The 10,028-nt window shown below is 58.2% G+C and overlaps 1 protein-coding gene across 2 annotated transcripts in view; it reads right to left on the reverse strand.

The window, feature by feature from the left end:
• Positions 1 to 7,271, reverse strand: part of NHSL2 (NHS like 2) — a 33,456-nt gene extending 26,185 nt beyond the window's left edge. For both annotated transcript variants that reach the window (XM_065643424.1, XM_065643423.1), the window contains exon 1: positions 6,933 to 7,271. In XM_065643424.1, coding sequence (XP_065499496.1) covers positions 6,933 to 7,197 — 265 coding nt within the window. In that variant the 5' untranslated portion in view covers positions 7,198 to 7,271. The remainder of the gene's footprint in view (positions 1 to 6,932) is intronic.
• Between the last annotated feature and the right edge of the window lie 2,757 nt (positions 7,272 to 10,028).

Genomic DNA, 10,028 nt, shown 5'->3' on the forward strand with positions numbered 1-10,028 from the left:
GTCTGGAGTGCGGGCGGCACAGACCCAAACACCCATTGCATGCCCAGGAGCCCCTTGCCTCTGCAACAGGCCTGTGTGTGCACACTCAGACATGTATGGACATGTAAGCACACATGTGAGGACGGTGTCTGCCCTGTGCCAGCAATGTGGGGTGCCCTGGCTGTGCAGACAGCTGTCCCCATCATCCTGCCTGGCCATGGGGACACCAAGGCAGGATCCAAGCTCATGCTGGGGCCGTGCTGCTCAGTACAGATGCGGCTGGTGACTTGGGGTGCTGGGAAGGGAACGAAATTGCTGCTAACAGCCATCGCCTGGTTAACTGGAGGAATTAGCTTGTTCCCCTTGCTTTTTTGATCTGCCATCGTTAGATTAACTCGAAGGCCTAATGATCTGCTCCCCACCTCAGTATTGCCCATCACGTTCAGTCTCCCCCCACTGCCGGGCAGCTCCACTAGGGCTCCTGGAGCCACGACAAGCTGCCAGCCATTGCACCGTGCCAGGCTGGCATCGCACCGCGGGTCAGGGCTCTGGTGGAAGGGGGCTGGTCACCCTGCTGTGCCGATAGGTACTCACCCAGAGCCGTGCATATGCCGTTGCTGGTGCCTGAAGTACCGGCCTGCTTCCCCGTCAGCAGCATCTCCGTGCCCGCAGCGGGCAGCTGCCCTTGCTGCCAGGCACGAGTGCTGGAGGAGGGTGGCAGATCCCACTGGCACGGGTGAGAAGAAGAGCTGATTCTCCCCACCAGCATACTTGGCCTGTTCAGCACCGTGCCAGCTCTCGCTCAAACCAGGCTTTGTGCTGCCAGCAAACAGCCCCCATGTGCGCGCAGCAGCCAGCCTGCTGCCCGGCGCTGCGCCAGCAGCCGCAGCGTGCTGGGCATGGCCAGTGGGCACAGTGCTGGGCACCAGGTGCCTGGGAAGCATGGACCATGCTGGGAGCTGGCAACTGGCTGGAGGAGAGAGCACAAGGCCCTTCTGTGAGTCAGGATGTTCTTTCAGGCACTAGCGGATACCCAGCCAGCAAAATGATCCCCCTGATACTCCTCCCTGCCTGGACAACCTGCACACTTGCCACAGGGAGTGATCTTTCCTGCATGCTCACACATCTTCCTTCTCTGAGCGTCAAGGAGATCTTTGCAGCTGGAGAATGGGTTGCCAAAGCGAGCTCCAACACTTGCTTCCACATGGAGATAAATGCATCCTTCAAACTGCTTCAAGATGATGCAAGCTTCTTTGGAGGCACATAGTTGAAGCTAATCCATGTTCCTGTGCACCGTAACCACTGCCATATTTGCAGCCAATGAGATGTCATAAGGCAGGGGTGTCAAGCTCATTTGACAAACTCGTCAATGTCCTAAAATGACATTCGGCCCTTTGAAGGCAACCGTGAGGCTGCTGTGGCCTCCGGTGAAAATGAGTTTGACAGCCCTGTCGTAAGGGCTTCCTAAGAGGAACCACTCTACTGCAGAAATACTGGTACTAGAGGAGTCTCTCTTCTAAGCCCACACTGCAGGGGCTGGCCCAGGCTGGGGGAAAAGGAACACCAGGGATGTGCGAGGCTGTGAGGGGACAGTGGAGGCCACGTTACCTTGCGGGCCCTGCTCTTCTTGCTGGGTGATGGGGTTCCCGAGGACCTACTGCACCCAAGGGACCTGCTGCCCCTGAGGGCCACAGCCCAGCTCCTGAGGAAAGACCACAAGCAAGATCCACTCTCATGAAAACGCTTCCAGTCACAAGCAGGATTTGGGTCCATCTAGGCAGGAATCCCAGCCTCAGCAAAACTCCAGCAGGGAGGGAGAGAGGCCGTGACAATAACTGGAGATGCCACCCTCGACGTCAGCTCCCAAGATGTCCCCCGAGCAGGGTCAGGCACTGCAGCAACCATACACCCATGGGCGGGTTGTGCTGGGGAGCGTTTGCAATCACGGGGGGTCGCAGAGCCCAGCGAGGCTGCTCTTTCCTTGAAGTAACTTCGGTGCAGGGAAGCTGTGGAAAGGCAATGATGGCGTCTCCTCCTAAACCCCACGCTGCTGGCAGCACGCATTTTTGGAGAGCGGCTATCGGCCCACCACTGAGGACAGCCATCAGTCAAAGCTGCTCCGGGTGGGAGACGTGCATTATTCATTTGTCTGCCTTTTGGCCAAGCCGCTCCCACAGACGGTTCCTGTTAAGAGGGAGGGTGCGGCTCCCCGCTCCCCTCCTCTGGCAGCCGAAGCCGTCCATCCCAGCCTTGGTCCGCTTCCCGCCTCCCGCCCGCGCCGAGGCAGCCTTTGGGGGAGCTGTGCTCTCCCCTCCAACGTTGAAATCACCACTGGTTTACAAAAAAAGCAAGCAGAGAAAATATCTTGGAGGTCTGGGAGGTTTTTGGGAGCTGGTCCGCTCAGCAGAGGAGGCTGCGGCAGCTCGTGGCCAGGCTGACCAGTGCGGGGCTCCCCAGGGTGGGGACCTCTGCAAACTGCTTCAGCATCACTATGGGGGCAAGCAGCCTTGACTCCATGCTCGCCACTGCCTGTCCTGGTGGCCGAGGAGATGCAGAGCTGTCCCATGACAAATGTCCCTTGCCAGTAGCGGTGCTGGCTGCAGTGGGTCGGGGCTGCTGGGGAGGAGAACGCTGCTCCCCGGCAGCCTGGGGGCCGCGGCTGCTGGCAGCACGGGGACTAAAACCACATCTCACTCCAAACCAGACCTTCTTGTCCCCTCAGTTTGGGGTGTTTCTTTCCCCATGGCTCTGAACAGCCAGAGCCCTGCACCCTGGCATTTTCTCTCTGCCTTGAAGGGCACTGACCCCATGGAGAGCAGCTGGCCGAGGATGGCTGCGGGGCCAGAAGGAGGGGGAGCTCAGCTATCCAGTCCCCAAAATGGAGCTGTGGGTCTCCGGAAGGTTCACATGGGTGCATCCCTGGGGCTATGGCCAGAGCTGTGAGAGGCGGCTGCAGCCCCTGGACCTGGCAGTGACTCTGCCTGGGGCTGAGGAACAACTCAGCCACTCCAGCCTGGCTGGACACTCGAACAAGTCACTGAGGGTGTGTTTTTTGGGTTTTGTTTTTTGTTTGTTTGTTCTTTGTTTTTTTTTTTTTTAATTTTCTTTTTTTGTTTTTTTTCATACCAGTGACAGGATCCAGGAGAAAATGTCTGTGCCAGCCCTTACCCATCCGGTGAGGAGAGAGCCAGGCGGAGGGTGCGGGGGACAGTAGTCCCTGGTCTGGCTGATGCTCTGCCTATCTTGATGGCTTGTTTCAAGACAGGCTGGGAGGTCAGAGGACAGCGAATGCTGCATATTTCAGCAAGAGCAGTAAACAGCTCCTCCTGCCAGCATAGCCCAGAGTTTCTTCCAGAGAACCGTCCCCACAGCTCTTCAGGGACAACAATTTAAATAGCTCTCGGAGCCGGGCCCCCATACTCTTCTTTGCGGAGATTTATTTCTAGAGCCACTGGATCCCAAGGGGAGAGAGCTGAGCCAGAAGCCCTGGCTCATGTCACCCAGCTGGTGCCCATGGAGCTGCGTCCCAATTGAGGATCAGCACAACAGTGCCGGAGTGCTGGGCACTTTCCTGGGCTGCAAAGCAGCCCCAGCCCTCAGCGCCAAGTGCCGGAAGGAGATCCGGGTTCAGTGCCACTCCTCCGGGATACGGAGGTGCTAAGGGGAGTGGGACAGGGAGCCTGGTCTCTGCTCTGCCCTCAGCTGCAGCAGGACTCCCATGCCCAGCCCTGGCATCCTCACATCCAGGTGCTGAGGGAGGCTGGTGAGCAGGATGCACCCAGCTCCCTGGGGACAGGCGTGCACCCTCCCCACTGTCACGCAACTGACGATGAATAAGAGCAGAGGAATCTGGCAGCCCTTGCCTGCTGTCTCACACTGGAAACAACCACACTGCCTTGTCAGATTAAGTGCTCCCCCAGCCCTTTGCGGTGCGATTCCTTCATCTGGCAGCAATGCTGCTACACCAGCATCTCCCCGTCCTGATGAAGAAGACACGGCAGCTCCCACCAGCTCACAGCCTCTGGACAGATGGACGGACATGTCCTGCTGCACAGCAAGGACCTTGAGCTCCCCAGCCATAGGGCTTCCCTTGCTGGTGAAGAGACCCACGGCTTTCAGATCCCTTTAACCTGCCTGGGAGGAACCAAAGCCAGGCAAAGGCTCTTGACCCAACCTGGGAGCTGAAGCGGTGTGAGGACCACCCTTGTGAAGGGCAAACCACCATGTGCCACCCTGAGCTGGAGCGAGCTTGGCTGTTCAGGACTGGGTGGTCAACCCCACACGCTGCCTCCCCCCCAGGCTGGGGTCTGGCAACACCTGCAGTGCTCCCACTTGCTGCAAAAGCCCCAAGAACTCTCTGAGCCCCACCATACAGTGTCAGTGAGAAGCCAGGGAACAGGACTAACCCAGCTCAGCGCAGATTGCAGCAGGCAGGTGCTGCAGCTGCTGTGGGGCTGGTGTTGGCTCCAGCCCTGCCTGGGATGGAGGGCACCTGCTTGCTCCCAAGGCCTGATCTGTCACTGTCCTTTAGAGCTGGTCAGGCTGGCTGTGACATGTCATCCAGACCCCACTGGTTGGGTGAAGACTACACCAGGGCGTTTAGTCCTGGGATTTTCCCCCGCATCTCTCAGAGACAAGACGCTGGGGTTTTATTCCAGTTCAAGAGGAGAAATGTGATTTTTGCCATTGGATCCTCTTCAAGAAGTGGAAAGGAAGTGGAAAAAAAACCCCAAACCACGAGTGGGATGTTGTTAAGCATTTGCTCCTCACTCAAGGGACTCTGCATGGTGCTGCAGCTCCGTGCAAAGTACTCTCATGCAGCCTTGGGCTGTCTCTGCTCGCCCCACAGCGATGGGGTGCTGGGGGTTTGCAAGGAGCTCCTATCCTCCAGACATATGAACCATTCCCTCCTGACAGGCTGATGCTGAAGCTTTTAGAAAAACAAACAGCAACTGAAACAGAAATTGGAATTTTGTTCTTCCCCCAAGTAAAGAGTTCAGTAAAGCTGGAGGCACCCACATCCTGCTGGCTACAGGAACAGTGGTGGTGGATGGATGAGGAGCAGGCAGGAGGGTGGGTGGGTTGTGCTTCCCTTGGGGTGTGGGAAGAAATGCAACCCCCCCGCCCAGACTCAGTGCTGCCAGAACAGGGGTGAAAGGGAGGTGCAGTGGGCACAGCTCTGCACACTTTGCACCACCTCAGCTATTCCCACAAAAAAAAAATCGAAGCATTTTTATCACCATGCATCTCCAACTCCCAGCTAGCCAGCCAGCTTAGAGAGCCATCCCTTCATGTCTGTGTACACACATATTTACGGGGCTCTAATGAGGAGCTGCAGCACAGGAGGGCTATTTGCCTGCTGCGCTACACACATCACTTGCAATGAGTTGTCTTGCTCCACGAGAAACCCCAGGCACACGGCACTGATGCACAGCTGAAAACACAGCCTGGGGGTTACAAATCCAACCTGCCTGCAGCAGCCACTGCCCCCCACCCTCACCACGCTGCAGCTGTCCCCGCCGTCCCCCACGCTGTCCTGCAGCCACCAAGAGCATTCTCAACCCGCTGGCCAGATGCAGGTGGTGAGGGACCATCTGGTCACCGCCACGGCCAGGTCCTCCTCCAGGAGACACCAGCCCAGCACATACCGTGACAACACTGCAGGGTTTGGCGCGTACTAGTGGTGTGCACGAGTCAGGTCTGAGCAACTGTGGTACCTCCTTGTCCCCTCATTTCTCTACCAGCTGATGCATGGGACAGCAGGAGCCTCTGTTTACCCCAATAACTGATTTGCTCCACCAGCATTTGCAAGTGCAGCACATCTCTCAGGCCGAGGCTGAGCGTTCTGCTTGTTCCCTGCATCCGGGAAGTAGACTCTGAGGGTCTGGCAGTCATTTGCCATGTCTCCACACAGATGGAGCAGCAAAACAGCACTTGCAAGGGGGTTTACAGAAAGCACAAGGGGCACATGTTTTGCCAAGGGCCTGAGAAATGCGCAGCACTTCTGGGGAAAACGTGCTTGAACACCACTCCCCCTTCCCCACTCTGCAAAGCCTTTTAAAACAAACTTTTATAAACAACTCCAAAACAAGCTTATTTTAAGCTCATCTGAAAAAGGCTGCCCACTTCTGACCCAGCACAGAAGCCTGTGCCAAGTCGAAACGCTTGGGACGGGTAATGAAAGCAGTCCAGGACAAAACAAACCCCGCTTGCTGCCAGGAGAGGGATGAGCAGACAGGACGCCCAGGCTACAACTTGTCATTTTCCCCAGCCACACAAAACCCCGAGTGAGAGCTGCTCCACGCTGACCTGCGGCTACACGCTGGCTGAAAGCACAGCGAGGGAACGGTCACCTCGGTCCCCTGCCCCGGGAGGGGAGTGAAGCATCCGAGGCAAGGACAGCGGCGCAGAGGTGAGGAATAGCTCTCGCAGTGTCCTCGCTTTCCCAGAGAGCCTGGAATGAAACAGCCGCTGGTAATCGGGGACACAGTGTGAAACGTGTGCTTGGCTGGCAGCCTGGAAAATGCCCACTGTGTGCGGGAAAAGGAAGGCCAGGCAGCGGGAGAGGCTGCTCGGCTGTCCCAGCCTCACCCTGAAGCAGCCGGCAGGCAGCTGCCGCCGCCACCGTGGCCAAAGGGGCTTCGCGGTGGCATCGCCGCTCCTCAGCCGCGCCGGTCCCCGGCTCCGCCGGACCTCCCCGCAGGAAGGAGGACCTGGGGGGACCTGGACAGCGGGAGCCACCCCGGAGACGAGACGCGGGCACTCGGGAAGGACCATGTCGGAGGAAGAGCGGCGGACGCCCCCCTGTATTGGGGAGGGGAAACGGGATCCCTCTCGAAGTGGGGTGCAGCCCTGACGGGTGGCACTCTCCGGCCGCGCATTCCTGGGGCTGGAGGACCCAGAGACCTCCCGGGAACGGTGGGGAGGGCCGGGCCGGCCGGGGGTCGCCTTACCTGGGGCGGCGTGTGCCCCGCGCAGCGGCCGGCCCCTCAGCAGCGCCTGCAGGCGGGCGGCTCGACGGTGCAGCCGCCCGGTGCGACGACCCAGCTCCAGGACGTGACCCTCGATGTCTCCCAGGAGGGCAAGCGAGTGGCCGCAGAGATCGGCGAGCTGCCGCAGCAGAGTGAGAGCCGCCAGGCTGCAGACGTCCCGCAGCTCGGCCAGCGGCACGGCCGACCGCCCCCCCCGCGCCACCACGCTCCGCTTGTAGAACGGCATGGCTCGGCTCGGCTCGGCTCGGCCTGGCTCGGCTCGGCTCAGCTCATCCCTCGGCCAGCGCCGCAGCTGCGAGGGCTCTGGGCCGGCCGGTGGGAGGAGGAGGAGGAGGAGGAGGAGGAAGAGGAGGGAGGGGCGGCCCGGCTCAGGGATGCTCGGGCCGGCGGCGGGGCCCGGGGGCGCATCGCGGCAGCCAGGAGAGCGAGACCAGTCCCGGCGGGTTGCGCTGCGGGGACCCGCGGCTCCTCTCCGGGCTGGCCCTGGGCAGAGTCCGGCGCTGGCGCTGCTCGGGCTGCGGCCGCGCCGACCCTCCGGTGCCAGCTCTTCTCTTCCCTCCCTGTGCCCCTTTGGGCATCCCCCTAGTGCCTGCTTTCCCCAGCCCCAGGGCTGGCAGGGGTCAGGCCTTCCACAGAAGCTTCTCTGGGATTTTGGTGTGGCACTCTGGGGTTGCTGTTCTCCAGGCAGAGCGCAGAAACCAAATAGACACAGCAGGGAAAGCACATTAATCTTGCATTTTTCTGGCATTCCTCACCGATGGATGTCCTAGGCCCCCCAGCAGTTAGTCTCCTCTGCCCGTCCTCCCTCTCCCCAGAGCGGAGCACACTAAAGCAAATATTTGTGCTGGCCCAGTAACAGAAATTCCCCTGTTTGAAACCGTCTGCAACCTGTCATCCCTCTGGGGTGGCACTGGGAGGTGCAGAGGTGTACTGGCTCCTGGTGCCCCAAGTCCCTGCAGACCCTGTGCATGGGAAGCTCCCCAGTGCTCTGCACAGCCCAATTTGGGCAAGACTTGGGCAGGGTTTGAGTTTGAGCAACGCAAAGCCACCCAGCAGAGGTGTGGGGCTGCCATCTCCCCTCGGTGGAGGGTGAACACCTGGCATGAGGTTTCACTGCGGCCTCCAAAGCTTCTTCCTTCAGGGCCCTGGACTTTGAAGCTTCATTTTACAGCCACGGTGGGTCTGTGCATCATCCTGGGGCCACACTGATGAGTGACCGAGTTCTGTGTGCCCCTGGCTGTGTCTGGTCCAAGTGACAAGCCCAGCTTGGGTTTTCCAGTCCTTTGGCCAGGCTGCTTGCAGCAAGGCCCCAGCCGAGCACAGGGACTTGGCATCCTGGGCAAGAGCAGCAGTGAGGGCAGGATCCCCTCCAGCGCTCGAGGAGCCTTTTGCCCTTCTGTAACCAGGCTAAATTTAACATGTTCTTATTTGATTTGTTCTTCATGCCAATATTTTTTCCTCTTCAGTAAGAAAAAATGTGCATTGGCAGCATATTCTTGTGGCTGTATGGGTACCCTCTAGAGGAGACACAGGCCTGAAGCACAGTACCAGGGTAGGAGGGATGGGGGAACCCTTCTGTGGCTCAGAAGACCCTCTAGGGAGGCCAGGTTTAATCTGAAAATGCATTTACTAGTTCCTCACCTACATCTACCCCTGTGCTGGCACATGTCCTGGGCAAAGTGCAGCAGCAAAAGTCCAAAGAAGGATGGTTGTGGTGGGTGCACCTCCAAATTCGGCTAGCCCAGCACCCCATCCCCAGTAGCCCCTGTTGCCTGGGGAACAGTAGGAATGGAATTCCTACTGGGAATTTCTAGAGCTGGGTGCCATTTCTCCCTGTATGGTGAACCTTTCTTGTCTCCTGAGTTATTTGTGGTCTGTTTGGGCTTGAGTAAATCTTTGTGCATCCAAACCCAGCTCCATGGGGCTGCTATCACCATGTGAAGAACAGATCGCTTCCCTTCCCTTCCCTTCCCTTCCCTTCCCTTCCCTTCCCTTCCCTTCCCTTCCCTTTCAGCATCAATAGGTGCCCCTTAGCTCTCCTCTGTGATCACAGCTCAACAATGTCTTCTGCAGGACACTCTTGGAGCTCCTCCGTGTTGTCTCTTCCCTGGGCAGATGAGACCACGGTGGTCAGCACCTGCCAGGTGAAGCACAGGCAGCAGGTAGGAGCTGAGGAGCGCCGGTGGACTTGTTTTTTTCCCTAGCACACAATGCTCCAGCACTTGATGTTGTAGCTGCACATTCATACGCTGCTGCCTGGATTTCCCCGCAGCCAAACTCCCCAATGCATTCCTACAGCTCACAAGGTGCCACCAGGGGTTTGCCCCAGACAGATGCATGTCTCCCCGTACACCCTCCACGGGAGCAGCCAGCTTTTGTGTACTGCCTCTGAAATCACGCAGTGGCTTTGTTGAGGCACCAGGAAGGTTTCTGTGCTGCAGATGAGGAAACTGAGGCATGGGGTCATATCCCTCCAGGGGGTAAAGAGAGTGAAGACAGCCTGATTATCTTGGCCTGGTCAAGCCCTCATCATGAATCATCATCCGGGTAAGGAGAGCATCTGGAGCCTATTGGGGTCGTGGATCCAGCGCTCTGCTACACTCACCTCCCATCCCAGCCCACCTGTCCTTCCCGACACTGACCTCTCTGAATGAGAAAGAGCACACACCGACAATGTGCCTATTTTTGTGGCTTTTCCAACAGAGATCTAGCTTATTTCAAGATTTCCTTCTAGAGCAAAAGTCAAGAGCCAGGTTTAAACTGTCCTTCCTAACACCTGGATGCGATCCTGCCAGCAGCTGGGGGTGAAGGCAGGGAACCCTGCTGAAACATGAATTTATCCAATTTTCTTCTGGTTTTGAGATAGTTTCCTCTTGCTCTGCCTCGTGATGCAGGTTTGTTATGGTAGCAGCGTCGAGGTGTGCAGTGTTTTCTTCGACTTGTTCCCAGGTCTCAAGGCGGCTTACTGAGCAGGAGGATATAAAGCCTGATAAGTGGCAAGGGCTTTTTCTTTTGCTTTCTGTGTGCCTTTGGCCTCCTTTTCAAGCCTTTCTCTGC

The sequence above is a fragment of the Caloenas nicobarica genome, chromosome 12 (genome assembly GCF_036013445.1).
Source record: "Caloenas nicobarica isolate bCalNic1 chromosome 12, bCalNic1.hap1, whole genome shotgun sequence".
Classification (NCBI taxonomy): domain Eukaryota; kingdom Metazoa; phylum Chordata; class Aves; order Columbiformes; family Columbidae; genus Caloenas; species Caloenas nicobarica.